Source organism: Rhagoletis zephyria, unplaced genomic scaffold (assembly GCF_001687245.7).
Source record: "Rhagoletis zephyria isolate East Lansing unplaced genomic scaffold, Rhagoletis_zephyria_1.1 Rzeph_scaffold_03381, whole genome shotgun sequence".
Taxonomy (NCBI): domain Eukaryota; kingdom Metazoa; phylum Arthropoda; class Insecta; order Diptera; family Tephritidae; genus Rhagoletis; species Rhagoletis zephyria.
The window spans coordinates 1-20,129 of record NW_016160464.1 but is presented as its reverse complement, the minus strand read 5'-3'; the positions used below and the strand labels follow the sequence as shown (position 1 = coordinate 20,129).

At 32.9% G+C, this 20,129-nt stretch overlaps 1 protein-coding gene across 1 annotated transcript; it reads left to right on the top strand.

Moving 5' to 3' along the window:
• Nucleotides 1-5,475: 5,475 nt before the first annotated feature.
• On the top strand, nucleotides 5,476-19,617 carry LOC108368902 (tubulointerstitial nephritis antigen-like). Its single transcript, XM_017623858.1, has 6 exons — nucleotides 5,476-5,724; nucleotides 15,812-16,011; nucleotides 18,105-18,560; nucleotides 18,633-18,816; nucleotides 18,881-19,229; nucleotides 19,305-19,617. The coding sequence occupies exons 2-6, from the start codon at nucleotides 15,834-15,836 to the stop codon at nucleotides 19,446-19,448; spliced, it is 1,311 nt and encodes a 436-aa protein (XP_017479347.1). The 5' UTR covers nucleotides 5,476-5,724; nucleotides 15,812-15,833; the 3' UTR covers nucleotides 19,449-19,617.
• The last annotated feature ends 512 nt before the right edge of the window (nucleotides 19,618-20,129 follow it).

The window sequence follows — 20,129 nt, the reverse complement described above, 5'->3', positions numbered from 1 at the left end:
AATTGTTTATTAAACAATTTTTTCATTGTAACTATAATTTATGGGTCCGCCAAAAACCCCGAAGAATGCAATGGGACGACCAATAAAAAATCGTTAGAATTAAAAAATAGTTAAATAAACAATTGGGTATTATTACTGAAAGTATCCTGAAGAGAACCAGAGTCTTCCGATCGAAAAATATTGATTTTCAAAAATTCTATACTATTTCAACGAAAAATTTTATTTTTCCCATATAAAAATACATGGAAACCTTTGAGCGCTTTGACCGACCTCTAAACATTTTTTGATTTAAAAATGAAAATTGGGGTCTATTTTTTCCATACAGAACAATCCTAGGGGGTGAGAACATTACAATTCCCACTTTACTTTTTTTTACCGCCCTAATGTTCAGCAACAATCGTCGAAACTAAGCGAAACTCTCCAAAAACTATAAACATAAATCGCAATTGAAATATATACGCAAATGGCAAACACTAGACAAACAACTAGAAGCGTAAATTTAATTTTTCATTTTATTTAATTTTGAATAAAAAAGAGTTTTTAATAAAAAAAAAAAATAAAAACTTTTTAAACGCAAAAATATGAATAATTATATTTGGCAATCATCGATCATTGGCTAATATTTGATGCAAATACTCAATCCATCAAGCGTGAGATACTTGAAAAAGTAACTACATACATTGCAGTAGCAATCAAACAGGTACTTGAAGCAATCAGCAAATCACTCTCATTCAGTGGGTGGTGCAGTGGGTAGTCAAGTCAATGATTTAATTACATGTATAACAGCTTTTAAGGAGTATTGGTTTTTTTTCTTCAGAATCGGGGAACAGGAATTTGACTGCTCACACAAATAAGGTTAAGTACGACAAGATTGCTGAGCAAAATAATTTGAGTGTCAACCTATAATTGCTACAGGACAAAAACGTGCCACTTCATTCAAATGGAATTTTGCCAAATAAATGAGAAGTGACGAAGGTCAACACCGAAAATGCTACTGAGTGCCGGCTACACTAAGTAAAATACAGCCCAAGGAATAAGCGCTTTAAAACAATAGTGAGATAATTCTAAAAAATTTTTTAGGTGGATGATTTTTCTAAGCGGGACTGGTTAAGCACTTGTGTAAGTTAATAGAATTAAATGATTCTTAGTAGTAGTTGTAACAGCATACAGATCCCCCAGAGTTTTTGGGGAGTGTTGCTGGAGTGACAGTCCTTGGCCAGATATAAATCTGGGTCGTTCCGGTTACGTAGACCCGACTGTCGTGGGAACGAATTAAATGATTCTCTAAGAATATGAGCGTACATAAAATATGAAGAATAAAAATATGAATTAAATGATTCTTCGTAGACTGTGGTTAAGACAAATTTTCATACTACTCAAACTAAAGTTTCTGGTTCTTTTAACTTTTTTTCTAGTCTAAACGTTGCAGTTTTGTAAATAAAAAATAAAGATTGCCGTTTAGTCCGTTTTCAAAATTTTTTCGTCCAATCGTAAAGATATACAGTCACTCACAGAAGTATTCGTAATTTAGTTTCTTCACAATATTCAAAATGTTTTCCATTATAAATCTTTTTCATTAATTTCAATTTAAAATATAGCTCATTCTATGAAAAAAACCATATGATTCTCGCAAACTTTGTACAAATTTCAAAAAATTGAAACAAACCTAAAAAAAATTTCACCAAAATTTCAAACTTTTTATTCAGAATTTTAGTATAATAAAGAACAAGTTTCTAGTAGCTAAAAACTACCGCTGATTTTTTAGAATTTTTTTAGTCGGGGGTGTTGCGCATTTGTTTCCATATAAGGCATGAACAAAATTTATTTTTACATCAGTTAATTAGCTCAGTTTGAAAATTTTCATGAACTAACTAAATAATTTTTTAAACAGCTTTTTTATTTAATGACGTCAAGAGCATATTGACCGACCTCTAACACTTCCTAGCAACAACCAATTGTTTACATACATAAACGTACATAACTCTGTCAGTAGGTAGTTTTCCCACAAATAGTGTGTAAATAAAGCAATTTCGTAAAAACATATTTACAAACAAGTCTGTGAATGCACTGAAAATAATAACCCATTCACGCCTACTTATCATACCAGTACTATTTATGTACAAATGTGTGTACCTATGTATGTTTGTATGCACATATGAATGCATGAATGTAAAATATTAAATGTACATAAATTTTGGTTATTTCTTTAGAAAAATATTATAATTTCTGTTGAAAATCCTATGATTCACTGGTACGAATGCGTCGATTTTTAATCAAAACAAAAATTGTACGTATCGTTTCGCATTGGTAATCGGCATTGGCATTGTCGACCACGGTGATGCCGATGACGTCGTATAATACTAGTTTCTAAGCAAAGAAATTTACATTTGAAATACTCGCCTTACCCTCTATTTACATGTATGTATGTATGTACGTACATACATATGTAAATACACTGCAATGGGGTTAGTCACTCAATCGTTCAGGCTAAAACATCATCAATAGTCTGATAAGTCTTTGAAGTGCAAAAATATTCAAAGTATTGCGAAAATTACGCATCTATTTAGATAACTAATGGTCTGATTATGGCAACTTAACGTAACTTACGGCTCCCTTAAAAATTCTATTAAATGGGTGCTGCTTATAATGCCACGTCGAAATCTGGTTCATTTTGATTCTCTAAGTTCTACGTTCCGTTAAGTTAAGTTATGTTGCCATAATCAGGCTTTAAGATGTATTCTTTTCAAGGTGGGCGATGGGTAATTTCCAAACGGAGTGATTCATAGTTACACTAGCAAATGATGGGTACTATGTACTACATATGTATAAATACGAAGAATTTTTTTAAGGAAGCTACGCTGCTCAGTGGAGTACCTTAGCTTATCTTATCTTCAAGAAAGCAGAAGTGTTTTTTATAATGATCATTGCTCTCAATTAGATAAGCTGAATAGTTTGTGAAAAATGTAGAGCAGCCAAAACATAAACAATTTGTTATGCTAGTATAATATTTGTTGATATCAAAATAAGTAAAAATATTTTAAAAGTTTTTGTAAACAAAATATATACTTATTTTGATAAAATTATTTACAACCTTGTTTGCCTACATTTTTATCTAAATCCAAGGAAATATTTAGCTCCAAAAACTTCTCTCAGGGCAACATAAATATTTAGTTATAAGATGACACTGAAAAGTTTTGTAATCCTTTGTAACGATGAGATTAACGCACTACTCGATAAGCATAAGTTTAGGAATGCTATTACGCGTACAAAAAAAAGGCCGAACCGATAACGATAGTTATGAAAATATCGAGAATGTTATCGAAAATGTTAAAATCATCATTAAGAAAAATGATATCGATTACGATAAATATAAGATCTACCATAATGATAACGTCAAACACATCGATCACTAAAAACATATCCATATCACATATATTTTTAAATAAAAGTGCCATATGTGATGAATTATTGAAAATTACCTTTTTATGAATCACCCCCCAACACTCATAGCTGCTTGGTGCTTGCAGCTCTTAGGATTATCCGTTGCTTATTTGTATGCAAGAATTTTATATTTTTACAGATTATGTCATTCATAAAATATCTCAAAATTAGCAGGTACTTCAAATCGTAATTCGCGAATAGCTCTATTAAAATACAAAAACATAAGACAACAACAAAAGTATGCCATTCAAGCAATTAATTCGCTTTACGCACAACAATGAATGTGTAATCACCAAGTGAGGCTAGTGCATAGATTTGTTTACCTACGCTGACATGGCTCTTAGCAGTCTATTGGCGCATAGATACAGGTGTGGCGGCATAGCATGGCAATGTGTACTTGTACTTAGCGGGGCGAACCTTATTAGCGCTGCTTAATTAGCATTTGCGAAACACAATAAAAGACATAGATGGAGTATGAAATTAAGAAAAAAAATCGAAATTCGTCTTTGTTTGTTGCAATAACTGTTTAGTTTTTAAGATCCCACCTACTATTGATATGAATTTATTACTTTCATGGAGCATATGCAGAATTTTAAAGACACATTTTGGTAGCGGTTAGCATATTTGCTCGAGAATAGCATACAAAGCAAATATAGGCCTAAAAACGATAAATTTTCAAAATTTGGAGAAAAAAATGTGGCCGCTGTACTCAGATTTTTGGATCATGGAATTTTTCTCGCAAGAACACGAATTGATCTTGTAAAACTGAGTATGAGACATTCTTCGTATGGCCAATAGCTATCAAACCTGATATATACGGACTCTAGTTTTTTTTTCTAAATTTCATTTTTGTTCCACAGTGCTATATCCGAAAATTATAAACAAAGTTATGATAACATCGTTCATTGACTAAAGCAAGTTGTGGAATAGAAGGAGTTTGAGTTACCCGGAACCAATGGGCAAACATATGCAGAAACATATTTCGAAAAAAAGGACGGATTTCAATCAAAATTAAATAAAATAAAATAAAATAAAGCAAGATAAAATTAAATTAAATAAAATTAAATTAAATTAAATTAAATAAAATAAAATAAAATAAAATAAAATAAAATAAAATAAAATAAAATAAAATAAAATAAAATAAAATAAAATAAAATAAAATAAAATAAAATAAAATAAAGCGGAATAAAATAAAACGAAAACTTAAGAAAAAAATTTATATAAAATAATTTAACAAAAATAACTTAAATATAAAACTAAGAAAAATTAAAACAAAATAAAAACTAATGGAAAATAAAATAATTAAATCAAACCAAGTGATATGAAATAAAATATTAGGTCAAGTGGATATATATGTACATACATAGGTAATCAAATAACAAAATAAAATTTATTCAAGACAAATAGTAAGATTGAAATATAAAAAATAGATAAAAATTTAAGAAAAATAGAATAAATAAAAAAACAATAAAATAAAAATAAAAAAATGAAAAAATATATCCCGAGTGCCGGTACCAGGGAGCGAACCTGCACCTTAGCGGCCATGCAGATACCTTTGTGCGTGTGTGTGTGTACATCGAGTCAATCAAATACAAAAATATGTGTACATACCGTACTCCAAACTGTTCGTAACAGTGCTGTTTACTTTGTGCTCTGTTAAATATACATGCCTGCTCCGCGGCCAGAGATTATTCTCTGCTTTGGCACACATTCACTGTTAACTTTGTCTCCATAGTAAATTTAAAAATCGTGCAATACTTTGCCCACTTCCGATCGCTAAATGGACGCGCGCAAAAGCTCACAATCGTTACTTTTATTTTTTGTTACATTTCGTTTTTATGTTTTTTATTTTATTTGCTTTTTGGCCAAACATTTCTACTGTTACTCATAATTTGTTGAGTGGGGCACATTTGTTGTGTGAGTTTGTGTTTTGATAATTTGCGTTTTTTTGTTAAATACATGTATGTATGTGTGCGATACCTTACTTTGCCTTAACTTTTCTTGCGTTGCAAATTTGCTACTGAATTCAGTTGATATCGAGCCGCGATCGCAGATGGTACGCGAAAAAGTTGAAAGAATTGCGAACGGAATTTTTATTATTTTATATTTGAATTTAAAAGACTATTGGCGCGCATGAGAAAAAGTTAACAAGGAAGAGAATACGAGTACATAAGTGAACTTTAATAAAAGTGTAGAAATTTGAATTTTTCGAAATTAAAAAAGTGTGTGATATCGCTGAAGAATTATTAAAATACTGAAAACAAATTAGTTGTTTCGAAAAAAGTTAGTATCTAAAGTGCAAAATTTTGAATGCTTATTTGATAAACATATAATGTTTTAAAATGTTCTGGAAGACCTTGGAATAACGGTCCTTTAAATTATTTTTAATGTTTATATGTATTTTATAATCCCAATTTCTCAATTTTTTATTTGAGTACAAATTCATTGATTTGAGACAGTTTTAATTGTTAATAACACATTTTACTAGATTAGGAAGATAAAAAAACGTTCTAAGTAAACTTTTATAAAATTTTTGTTGGTGTTTTTAGACAAACAATTTTTATGATTCCAGAGTGTACCTAGTACATACAAATATAATAACTTTAGGCAGATTTTATATGACGGAATCCTTTTTTATAATTTTCCATAGAAAATTTCATTTCTTAGACAAAATTTTTTGTAATTTTTTAATATCTGTAAGTGTAAATCAAATTTATTAGTTCTAACCCACAATACTATAAATTTTTTTCAGTACGATTGCAGTTGCACTTTTTTTATGAACTTTTACGACAAAATTTTATACTCTTTCATTTGAAATCATCCACACTCACGTGGCAATAAACTCAGAAATTCTGCTGCATCTGCAAAAACTGTAACGAATTGGCGGCGCAGACAAACATATTTATAACTAAAAATGCAGTTGCAGCAGTTCTAATACACACAAACACACATACGAGTATTTACTACTGAAATTGTTGTCCCTGACATTGCATTGCAACATGTTTTTGGCAGCTAATTTGCCCGCGAAGAAAATTCTTCTAGTCAAGTTGTAAATTTGCAAAATTTAATGTGCAAAAATGAGAGAAACGACCAAAAGTACCTACGAGATGTTTAACAAAAAAAAAAAAAAAAAAAAAAATTCCTTGCTTAACGATGCCGTATACATGTCAACAGCTACTTACTTTACGGTGCACACTAACTTACTAAATCCATGAATAGTGCAAATTTTCAAAGGTGTAAAATTATTACATTTAGCTTCCTGGAATGATATTTGCGAAATTGAAAATTTTACTTCTTAATGGAGTGTGAAATTGAAAATTTTTGCATTCGTTTCGTTTCCCTTACATAATTATGGTTCTTAAAAATATTTGAAAGGGCCATTGTCTGGTGGTGTTAATTAACTGTAAACGTATGCTTGCAATACTGCGGAAAAAAAAGCATACTTGGGCGTCAATTTGACTACTTAAATTGCAAATAAATATCGCAAGTGTGCGCTCCTTTTACAGCGTTGCAAGAATCAAAGGTCGCCTTTGACTCAATATTATTGTACTAGTATTGTAGGTTTTCAAAATACTAAGTGGTGTCATTATTACATTGTTGATATCATACTACATATTGCAGAAGGGAATATTCTATACAGTTTACTCGCGATAGCTCGAACTAATGAAAATCAGACTTTTTCGGGTTAACGAATTGTTCGAGTTTTCGAATTTTTTTTATTTTTATACCGAGTGCACTGTAACTTTATTCGCATAACGGGTTTTTGTAAAATCAAAATAGATATATCTATGTAGACAAATGTGTACAAGAATGACAAGAGAAATCGATTAGGCCGTTACTGTCTGTCTGTCTGTCAGTCCATAGTAAGGCGCCTTTAAATAAAAATTTAAGAGCGAAATACACCACACAAGCGGTTTGACAAACCAAGCGAAATTTCCCTTTGCTTCAAGCCATTTGTGCTGTGTATGGGGGTGTTTGAAGGTTTGACAAACCGCTGTCAAACCTTCAAACACCCCCATACACAGCACAAATGGCTTGAAGCAAAGGGAAATTTCGCTTGGTTTGTCAAACCGCTTGTGTGGTGTATTTCGCTCTTTACGCATCTAGCAGCAAAAACAGTGTAAGCATCAGCAGTTGTACAGCCACTAGCTGGAGTATGACTCTAATATTGATGTGGAATAGGAATTAAAAGAAACATTTTGTTCGATTTAAAGTAGTCAATGGAGTAGAAAAAATGTTCAAGTTTCCGAACGTTCGAGTTTTCGCAAGTGTACTGTATTTACTATTGACAATATTTTTTTTATCGAATATAAAAGCTTTTTACGCTAAATCATACGCGAATTTAAACAAAAAAAAATACCAAAAAAAATATTTTTTAAAATTTCAAACTCAATGAAAATAGAATTTTCCTTTTTCACGAATGCATCTAACAATGGTTTAAAAAAGAGTTTCGTTGTTTAATGGTGATAATTTTTGGTAAAATTAAATACTAACCTCCAGAGCATAGGTAGTCTTTAAAGTCTTTCAGCAAAGTAATCATGCTTTTGTTAAAAAAAATTATTCAAAAATGGTGAATTTTTTCCATATGTCCAAATATTTATTAAAAAAAGCTTTTGTTTCAAATTTGATTTTTTCCGTTTTTTATTTTAATAAAATTTTTTACGTTTTTTATTCAAAATTTAACAAAATGGTGTTAAAAGAGAAAACAAACCGCATACAGTAGGTGTTGATTAAAATATTTCCCTTTAATAACGAATTTTAGTGAAATAAGAAAAGAAAAAGAAAAAATTCAAATCTAAATCAATTTCACGAATTTTAACTTACATGTTTAAATTAAGTAATACTGCTGTTTCAAATTTTTCAGAGAACACGAATATTGTTATACATTTAAAAAATTGCCAAAAACTTTTTGTTGTATTTTTTTGCTTAAATTTCATAAACGTTGATCGTTTATTTAAAAAAGTGCTTGTTTCGTTTTAAGTGAAAAGAAAAATATTTTTGCGAAGCACGTTTTCCATTTCTTTGAAACAAATTTTTTGTTTTCTTGTTTATTTTATGTAAAATGAAAAAATAAGCCGTGAATCATAAATAGTTATTAAAATCTTTCCTTTTAATAACGAATTTTGGTGCAACATGAAAATAAAGATAAAAAACTCGAATTCAAATCGCATTCGCGGCTCTTAAATTACAAATCGTTAGCTTAAAGTGAAAGGTTGCCAAGTTCATTTAATAAAACATCTTATAGCCATTATCTTCAAGTACATAGATTTTTGGTGCCTCTTTTGGACTAATAAAATTTGCCCTTCATTAAATATATAAACGAGAAAAAATAAAACAGTGCCCTCCTTTTCGAAACGATTTATTTTTAATTTCTCTCGCTTCCTTTATCAAAATATGAGTGGACTTAGCAACTTTTTGCTCTAAGCTAGCGAAGTGCGTTTAAAATAAATAATAATATTATTTAAGATTTTTCAGAGGTCGGGAATATTTTTAAATAATGAAAGAATAAAAATTATGAAAAAATTTTTATTTTTGTTTTTAAACTAAAAATATAACAATTTTTTTTTATTGAAAAAAAGTTTTTCTTGATTAAATTTAAACAAAAAGTTTCGGTTTTCTTATTTTTCAACCAATTTTTTTTAACCAAAAAATAATGATAATAATTAATTATAAGTATGCTTTTTTTCTGCTAAATAACTATTTTTGGTGCTACAAAAAAATAATTTTGTGTTTCTATTTTTAGGCCTAATAAATCATATTCAACCCTTTCATTTAGCTTGAGGCCGTTTCTAATGAAATAATATTGTAGAAAATTTCGAAACAAAAAAAATACTCAAATCTAAATCTATGCTTATCGCCTTTGACTTTTCTTATGGAACATATTTATATTGAGTCCTCAAAATATATTTTTAGGCCTCCCCCTTTGATAGCGAGTGAATTATGTTATCGAAAATCCATTTAGATAAGGTTGAATTAAAAGCTTGCAAAAATATTAATAATTGCGTCTGGCGTTGATGCATTCATCTGGGTTGCTTACTATGTGTTGCAAAAATTATCTTTTTACAACAAAAAACTAATTATATTCACAACTCGAATGCACTGATAACAAACATATCCAAGTATATTTATATACTTAAACATATAGCCAAGTATATTTATCTTAACAATAATTAATAAAATCGTATTTCATTACGAAACGACTGCCATCTGTATAAATAAAGGTAAATATTGCCATATGGCAATGATGGCAAAATATGATCCGCGGGAATTTATAAACATAATTAGTCGCGAGAAAAAAATTGTGTGAAATATGCATTACCATTTAATGCGTTTGAGGAAAATGAAACGAGGGATTCATATGTATGAATGTATATATAGTATACGTATATGCAGGTTTGTACATGGATGAGAGTTTAATGAAAGTGACTCTAAAATTTATTTATTAAGAATGACTTTTAAGCCAGATAAACCAAAGAATAATAATAATAATAAATTTATTAAATCGTTAAAAAAATATATTCATGAAAGGAATGTCTAAGGCAGTATAATATCAATGTTAAAACATGGCTTATTTCAAAATCTTAGTTACGTAAATATATCTAATTGTAGAATATTTAGAGACAATTTTCTTTTATGATTAATGCCGAATTTCCACTTGGCTTTGAAATTACAAAAAACTGGGGCCATTTTAAAATTTCCATGGCGAAATGAACTTAATGACTATTTTTTTTTTAACGTAAAGACTCGAATATTTTTTAATGCCAAACTTTGTCATTACAATTTTCGCCATTTAATACCTAGTGGAAATTTACCATAAAAATTCTCTTCATTGAGTTAAAACGTACAAATGTTGACCAAAAATCAATTGCTCATCAGAAAATTTGGCAAGCGAAACACGCCCATAATCAACTAGTAAACAAAAAGAAAGTGCCATAAAAATAGCGACAAACAATGAAAACTGAAAGTGTAATGCAAAAAAAAAATTAAAATAAATATAAAACAATATTAAGGGAAAAAAATGGTTGCTGCTCTACACAACACACATACAATTGTGCCAAATACAACACAAAATTGGCAACCACGGACCACTTCTAACTTAACAAAATTTTCGTTTTAGTTTATTTTTAAGAATTAGTAGCGTGCATGAGTACATGCATGTATGTATGTATGTGCATATGTATATATGTATGTATGTGAATGTATTTATTGCTTTGTTTATTAGCACCGTTTATTCCATTCTTGTTTTTCTTCTGAGTTTCTTTTCGATTATTCAATGATCGTCTAATCCCACAATAATTTCAATATAATTTATGATATAGTTTTGGTGGCTTAACATAAACAAATTTTTAAGTCTATTTTATTATTATTCATATATTTCTATGATTTGTTTGTCGTTGTCGATTTTTTTTATTTGAAGTAGCACTTCGCTAATACTTTTTGGCATGGCTTTCTTTTTTCCGACACCTATTGCTAGTGTCTAGAGAAACTTTTATTGTTTTTTTTTTTTAAATATACATATATTTGAACATACATATGTTTGAAACGGACCAGAATACTAAAGCGTTAATTTTTTTAAGGAAGCAAGTTTTTTTTTTAATTTTAACTGGAATATTCTCCCACTAAAAGAACGCTGCACAGAAATCAGAAATTTATTTATTCCAGTTGACTAAACTGCTGAAGCGCGTGCGCCAAAGCAGGTAGTAGTGATAAGTAGCAAATCAAGTTGTTTTAAAGCTTGATTGTTTACTTTTAAATCTTATAAACGTTTTGCGTACTGCGCTTCAACAATATCTCTGCTCAAATCCATTGCTTATCCACTCGTTATAAATCATGCAAACTAATTTTTCTCCAATTAATTTTCAATTCATTTAAAATTCCAATATTTCAAGAATACAATTTTCTATGCAAAATTTTCGTGTTTTGTTTTTTTTTTTGGACTGACAAAAAATGTACGCCGCAAGTTAAAAACGCGTTTTATTGAACTGACTACTTTATGACATCATTTTTGCGAAAATTTTCGTTTGAACAACACTTTTTGAGAAACTATTTCTTAAACTTAAAAAAAGTGTTCTTTATCGTAGAAAAGAGAATCAAATTTCGCTTACTAAGATCTACTTTAACGGTCAAGTGAACAAAATTCTAAGCTGCAGACAACAATAGCGAGAAATCCAAAAAAAAAAAACGATTTTTACATTTTAATTAACCAATTTTGTGTACACATTCGGGATCATTCTTTCTCTTTATATCTATATTCATCCTTTGCTTGTGACTTTCGTGGTTCAGTTTTATCTGCCGTCCCATCTAAGCAAGCAATCAGTGCGTGGCGCTGAGCTTTAGAGCAGCGCTTGGTACTTCCAGGCAAAATAAAAAATTCTAAAACAAAATTTATATCAATAATGTGGATACTCAATCGGCAACGTATTGCTTTTGAACGCTACTCAAGCGTGTGAGCATACAAAAACTCGACATACAGAGGCTCATAATCTGGTTTGTTGACAAACTGTGCTATCTATCGCAAATGTTGATCGCATTAAGAACTATATACATAAGTACATATGTATGTATGTACGTATTTTCGCAAATTTGAGTGCGTGCAGCCACAACTCTGTCATCTCATTTAACCGGTTTGCTGCTTTCCACGCCACTTAGACTATTCAGGCCGTTTTTGACATTACCCACGCAAACGATCACATTTCTGTTACAATCAGCTGTTTTGTTTTCTATTTTTTATTTTTGTTTACTTATTTAAAAATGTGCAAGCACTCAAGCACGCGAAAAAATGGAGTAGAAAAAGTAAATCCACTGAAACTGGGCAACGTCGAAAATCTCGTTTTTGTTTGCAATGCGGAAATTATTGTTCTAAGGAATATTCGATTTTTTTTTTAATAAAAACATACCTGTCCACTTAACAACTTTTCATCGGTATTTTGTTGAATAATTCATAGTAGATAGCAATGGAAATGTTCATCGCACCTAGCGTATAAATATGTACGTATGTATGTATGTATGTACTACTTTTGCGTCGTTGCATATTGTTGTCGGGGGCGTATGAGCAACATTACAGAGGATGTGAGTGAAAGTGTGATAGTTATTGCGGTTTTTAATTAAAAGCCTAACTGTACAGAATATGATTTTTTCATATATGTACATATGTATGCATACCAATACTGCAATTGCAAATTTTTATTAAACTTGAGCCTATAGCAACGTTTACACCTACATACATATGTGTCTACATACGTTTAAAAATCGTGAACGTCTTTCAATTTTTGATACTTATTACACATAAAATATTGAACATTTTTCTAATAGATTTGTTGATTTCATGATTATAAAACTAATGCGTAGCGTAACTTACTCTGAATCATGTTTTGTATCTCCACCCTTGGTACATAATGGTCGCATAGGGTTAAGATTTCTAATAAAATTTTTTCTTTTGTTTTATTTGCACGCAGGCAATCAAACTCAAATACAACAATAACGATAACGATATCGAAAGCTACCGATAACTTTGATAATTTAAAAATTTAAGCTCTATATGCTTTTTGATATGGATATCTATATCGAAATCAAATATCGATAACGATAACAGTAGCAAAATCGATAACAATAAAAAATCGATAACGATAACAACAACGAAAACGATACCTAACGACGAAAATAACAAGAACGATAAGTTTAAAAATACTGATAATACCATAGGTACTAACATCAAAGTGATCCACTGGTCACAGATGATCCATTGGTGCGAAGTAATGTCAGTTGACATTATTACTTTGACAAAAGCGAAATAAAATCCATTGATATTCCTGTTTTTTTCAAACATTAAATTTGCGTAGCTTCGCGCAGTTTTCATCAAGAAAATATACATATTCATGTATGTACATATATCGAACCTTTTTTTTTTTTAAACACTTACTTCGGGAATTCGCAGGCACGCTTTTCGAACTATTTAAAGATATTTTTCTTCAACTATGGGTGGGTAAAAGGCGACTAATTTATTTTCTTATCGGTCAGAATATATAAAATGAGTTCAAAAGCGGCATTACTTGCGACTCAAGCTTCGGCATATCGGCATAGCTGAGTGAGAAAACGGCAGTAACTTCATTATACCGGTTTGAGACTTCAATCGACCTGATGGATAAACCGGTGCTTGTTTCACTCGAAGTACCTGCAGATTAGCCAGTTTGAGATCTGAGCAGGAGCTTATATTTATGCTTAAGAGAAGGCAATTGGTCTTCCACATGGTTTCAATCGGAACTGGGATGTCAATAAACGACTCTAAATAACTACTATTTATTGAACCTTTTAAGAAAACTCGACAAATCCCTGTAGACGTTATAAAGGCCGTATAAACCAAACGAGAGGATTGTGGGACCTCAAGGTTACTTTAACCGCCGTTAAATAACGAACAAGACAGAAGATCTTCTAAAATTCAGCAGGTCCGCCATAAGAGTTCTTACCAACATCCTCACTTCCAACTGTGTCATTACACCAATGTTCCAACGATGGCGAATACCAGCGATGTTTCACCTCAGAATCTTCTGCCATGAGAATGAGGAGGAATCAATTGATAACTTTCTGTACCCTTCATACACAAATTTTATTCTGAAAAAATATATTTGAAGGGCAGATAAATTTAAAAGCAACTTGAGAAAACGTTCCTAATTTGTATAATTTTATTTAGGTTTATTTCTTTTTAAGCGCATTTTTTTTTTAAATCCTCATCTTTGCCTATTTTTCACACCATTCAGCTGTTGACAGAATATATTTGTATGAACACAAGAAATTTAAAAATTGCAAAAATTGTGGTAAAATGCCACATATGTATACCCCATAAATATTCACAAATGCTTTTTGTATAACACATTATGTATGTATGTATGTAGGTAGACATTTGTGTATAAGTGACGCCCTCCCACCACGCAGAGCGCAGCCGGCAGCCGCCAATGTGTCTGCTGTCAACAAACGCATCTCGGCACAGCAAAAACGTAAATAAAAACAAACAAGTAAAAAAATGAAAATAAATAGCAAATAAATGAGCGGTTAAATGCGGTCACAAAAATAGGAAATAAAATCTTATCAGCAACGCAAATGAAGTTTCAACCGTAAATGGAACAAAAGAAAAATTAAAAAAAAAAAATAAAAATCTGCCATGGCAAATCCTCGGTTGAGATTTTCTAGTTACTAAGCTTCTCTTTTGATGCTTCAACAAAGTGAGGTGTTGCTTTGGGGGCTAACAAAGGTTGCTGCAAATCAGTTTTGGCTCTGGAAGGCTTTTGAAGCATTCTAGTTGGGAAATCACTACTGTCGCCACAATTACCCGCAGCTTTCCAGTGCGGAAAAAAATATATTTGCAAATATGTAAATATACACCTAAAGACATACTATGTTCATATGTATGAAAATTAGGGTGCTTCATGAAAACAAATTGTTATATTCTAATGGCCTTCTTCATAAAAAAAAAATAAAAGATTTAAAGCGCTCTATAGTGAGACTTTCATACAAATTCTCGATTTATAATGTAGTTAAAGTCTTCTTTAGTTCTTTTTATGAATTTGGGAGTAAGACTTCTGCCAACAAAATATTTCGGAAAAATCGCAATATTTACGGGAGCTACACGCTCATGAAAACACCTCCAAAAGTCCGATTACAATGATTCGGCTGATACAATTTTTAAACATTTTCAAGCAAACGTTTGGGAAAAATACTTTTAAAAACTAATTTTATTTATAAAAAAAATCTTTTTCGGGTATTTTCATATGAACCCCGCTCCTGTTAGTCTAAATATTTTTCAGAAATATTTTGGCGCAAGTTTTAAAATATAATAAACTTTATAGCTCCGATGGAAAATTAGTACCGGTTTTTTTATGGCGATGCACCCTAATGTACATAAATCTGTGTAAATATTTAGTATATGCGTTCACTTTTACATTTGCACATATATACTTTAAGGGATCTTGTTATCTTTTTTACATTTTCATGGGAGATATTCCCTGTTTATTTCCAAGTTGTTGCTATTAATTCTTTTTTCATGTTAAAGATCTACGTAGTGCCAACGTTTATAAAGAAGATAACCAACTAAAGAAGACAAAACAAAAAAGTTCGCTGAAAATTGTTATTTGTTTATATATAGTATTTTTCAAAAAATGAGCACATTCTGATGCAAAATTGGGTTAACGTTTGCAATAAATTTAAATTGCGAATTAAAAGTACAGGGTCGTTGTATTATTAAGTACATACTTATGTATGTACATACACACCATATGAAATTGCAATTTGACTTAATCTCTTCTTCTTAATCCTTTATATGCCAATAAAATTACGATGACTAATATTAATTTGTTAACTTTTCGCTCTCTACTTACAGCCTGACAGCATATTGCAAAAATATGAATCGTAAAATTGGTAAGGCGGCCATGGGCCTGCGGTTGCTCACTGCCCTCACACTACTCGGCGCAGTAGTGGCCTTTGATCACACACTCAAATATGACTATCCGGGTCCTTACTGTGCGGCGAAGAATATCTGTTGTCGAAACAGAGAAGATGGCTGTGCGATGCCAATTTCAAGTAAGTAAATAATCAATCGGTTTTTTTTAGGAAATTTAGTAAGACTAGGTTAATTTAGTATGATTTTGCCGCTCTAGGTAAATTGGTGCTTCTGACAAATACCCCAGAACTTCTGAAAATACAGTGTTCCACAGAAAACCTCCATGACCCTAAGAAATTTGAGCGATTTTACTTGATTCGCAAATCCTTTAAAATACTCTCCTACCTTCACATTAGGCAGAACACCAGTATATCTTAAGTAGCCCGTACAATTGTGTTTGAGATTTATCGTGAGTACCTCTCGTCGAAGACGACCTTATCTCATGGTGCTCAACAGCACAATGTCTCAACTCCAAGTGATGATAAGCGCCCCGAAATGAAAGCATTTCGGTAGCGTTTGGCAGTGTGGGGTGAACACACCTTTGTAGGGTACGTGGCCTACCAAAACCTCTGCCCTTCTTTGGGTCCCGACACCCGGTTGCAATCCAACTCCACATTGAATAATTACTGGTTCTACCCACATTTGGGTGTTAAACCACAGCCCCCCGATACTCCCCGAAAGGCCGTACCCATGAACAGACCGGAGTAATGCTCACCAGGCAGACCGTTTTACCGTTATTTATATACCATTTCACCAATTTTTTTTTCTTCTTTTTATTCAACTTCTTTCTCACCGTTTTGCAAGTCTTGCCAGTGCTCATCGTGCTTGTCTTGCTCGCCTTGCTCATCCAGCTAGTTTTGCCCATCTAGCCGGTGAACACACTCCGGAGATATCTGTTCCCTGTGGTACCAGGTTTAAGTCTCTGGTAAGACCTCGAAAGCCGAAGACTCTTCTATCAGCTGAGCCTCCACTGACTCAGGACTGGTAGCCTTTGTCTGGGTGCCCCGGGGTTGTCAAGCCCGTAGTTCCACTTACGCGGAACCCCCTTGGGGAAAGTAGACTGTACAATAATTACTCTGCTCTTGTAAAATTATATTATGACGTACTGGATAATAATTTATGCTTATAAAAATATTCTATGACCGCTATTTGCTACTCGTATTTTTTTTTTTTTGGACGTGAAGTAGAGAGATTTGAACGAAGAAAGGTCACAAGCTGACCATATCCTTGGGATTTTTATTAATTTTCCCAATTGATACCTCGATCGGCTTGATTCTTTCTCCTCGTTTATAAACTTCTAATGACTGGAAGTTTCGACGGTGTCCAACCAAAAGAAAATGGATTTTAAACTGTTCAATCTTTTAATACCCAGAAGTACCAAAGTACCGCGTCCGTTACGGGATAGCTAGATGCTTTCGACTCCCGATATATGTAGATCTTCCTCTGCGACCTTACATCTATTATGCCATAACTCATTAAAAGACCTCATCTATCCCTAAATCCCTAATGAAAAGCCACTTAGCGTACTTAGTACCTGGCCACAGCTCCTTGAACTTCATTTTTTTTCTTATAGCTCCGCGTCTTTTTCTAGAACTAGATGAAATGGCGTTTCTGAGAGAAGTCGTCTGAGCTGAATCCTGTGGCATCCATATGGGCTCATAGACTGCAATGAATACGCCAGTGCCTGCTATATGCTTTGTGCTGAAGTCCGACCTTCGAGACCAGGTTACCGCTCCAAATGTTGCTGCTGGCTTATGGTCCACATATGTACACCGTAGGATATTGGGATTGAACGGTCATGGCTACGCGCTTCTCTTTTGTTATTTTAAAGTCAAAGATGACCCGGAGATATTACACTTCGGACCACATTCAAAAAAGCTCTGTAAATTTGAGGAATATACTGGCATACATATGTATGTATGTACGTCCGTGGCCAGTTCTCGAAGTTTCCATTATTAGCTCTATTTTAAAAGAACAGGTATTTGTCTTTGTATTATTTAAGAGTTCGTTTGATTGCGGTGAGAGGTGTACAAGACAACGAGTTAATAAAAGCCTTGTTCCTGTATTTAAAGCACTCATAGCGGATAGTGCGTATTCCTGGAGCTCGTTAGTTATTTGTTTAAACCGATTTATAAAATTGATTTTTTTTTTTCAATGTACATACGTATTTATGTATATGTGTATAAAAATGGCACATCTAACTTGTCAATATGTACTTATTTTCCACCCACAGCCACACTCTGCTATTGTGATGAATTCTGTGACCGCGATCAATCCTCTGACTGCTGTCCCGATTACCGTTCGTTCTGCCTGAATGCGCCGGATCCGATAATCCGATGCCTACACAATGGCATCTATTTTAACAAATACAACACCACCACCGACAACTGTAATGAGTGTCGTTGTCTCGAAGGCGGTGTAGTGGAGTGCGATCGTGATGTCTGTCTCACCGATGACAATTTGGTTAACAATGTGAACTCCATACGGCAATTAGGTTGGTCGGCACGCAAATATGACGAGTGGTGGGGACACAAATACTCGGAGGGCCTAACATTACGTTTGGGTACCAAGGAACCAACATTCCGCGTCAAAGCAATGACACGATTGACCAATAAAGCAGGCGCCTTGCCACGTCAATTCAACGCCGTGGATCGATGGGCGAGCCTCATAAATGATGTGCCAGATCAAGGTGGGTGAATAAGAGAAGAATAGAGAAGGTAGCGTTACTGTTACATTAACTTTGTATGCTAAATTTTTGTAGGTTGGTGCGGCTCATCTTGGGTGCTATCCACCACATCGGTTGCCTCAGATCGCTTTGCCATACAATCGCAGGGCAAGGAAGTTGTACAGCTATCGCCACAGAATATTTTGTCGTGTACACGCAAACAGCAGGGTTGCAATGGCGGTCATTTGGACGCTGCGTGGCGTTATCTCCACAAGCAGGGGTAAGTTGTTAATAATATTTTAGTAAAAAGTATACGCTAATTAAGAAATTCATTATTTTTGTAGTGTTTTAGAGGAGAAATGCTATCCTTACACGGGACGCCGCGAGACGTGCAAAGTTCGTCATGGTGGCCGTCGTTTACTCAGCTCCTACGGCTGCCGTCCGTCATCCATCTCCGACCGCGATGAATTTTACACTACAGGTCCGGCTTACTCGCTGAATAACGAAACCGATATAATGGCGGAGATCTTCCATTCCGGCCCGGTGCAGGCCACAATGCGCATCTACCGCGATTTCTTTGCCTACTCGGGTGGTGTCTACCGGCACACCGCAGCCAGTCGCAGCAGTCCGACTGGTTTCCACTCGGTGAAATTGGTCGGTTGGGGTGAGGAGCACGATGGCGTCAAGTACTGGGTGTGTGTTCGGATGAAGAGATTGCGAAAAATATGACTGAACTGATTCTAATTCTGGTCGTTATTCTCTTAACAGGTTGCCGCCAATTCCTGGGGTCCCTGGTGGGGTGAACATGGCTATTTCCGCATTGCGCGCGGTGACAACGAATGCGGCATTGAGGATTATGTCTTAGCCGCCTGGCCCAATGTCTACAATTATTTCAGGACCAGCAAGGACTGAAATGCGAAGAGCTCGATGTAAGGCGTGAGCAAAAAAGAAATCTCGTATACTTTTCCAGTTGAAATATTTGTAAACCACATAGCTGCAAAAGAGTTTAAGAAACCTTTAAAAGAAAGTGGTATTGAATGTGAAGAAATTGTTTGCGCTTCGGCGTATGTTTTAGGCATAAGATAAAAACTCTAACGGTATTCTATATATCTCTAGCTGTAAGTAAACTAAACAAATGCAAGATTTTTTGTGATTGCAAGTAGGTTTATTGCTTCTGTGTGCCTTATACACGAATTTCTATTCAAAAAAAAAACTTCTCATGTTGCACCATAACACTTTTAATTGAATTTAGTATTTTTGTTTTACGGTTTTTATTTGTACTTTTTTATACTTGACTGCTTGCTTATAATTTCGCTTAAGTAATTTTAATAACTTTAAGATATTTTTTAAATTAATTTTCCCCTTTCAGTCTTTTTTTCACTTTTTAATTTTTTTTATCTTTATTTATTTATAAATTTTTTTTTTTTGTTATTTATTGGCCTTACAACAATTTGTGTTTTATGTTCATCGTCAGTTTATTTCTTTTTTTTTCAATATTATATTATAATTAAACTGCCTGGTAACTCTCTGAGACCAAAAATTAAAGCAACCGAACACTGCATAAATGCGTAGAAAACAACAAGCACCAATACA

Excerpts from the sequence above, each read along its gene's own strand:
- LOC108368902 (XM_017623858.1), top strand. The coding sequence starts at position 15,834 with ATGAATCGTAAAATTGGTAAGGCGGCCATGGGCCTGCGGTTGCTCACT. Across the intron at positions 16,012-18,104 it reads CTGTGCGATGCCAATTTCAA|CCACACTCTGCTATTGTGAT; the intron begins GTAAGTAAATAA and ends TTCCACCCACAG. Across the intron at positions 19,230-19,304 it reads ACGATGGCGTCAAGTACTGG|GTTGCCGCCAATTCCTGGGG; the intron begins GTGTGTGTTCGG and ends TTCTCTTAACAG.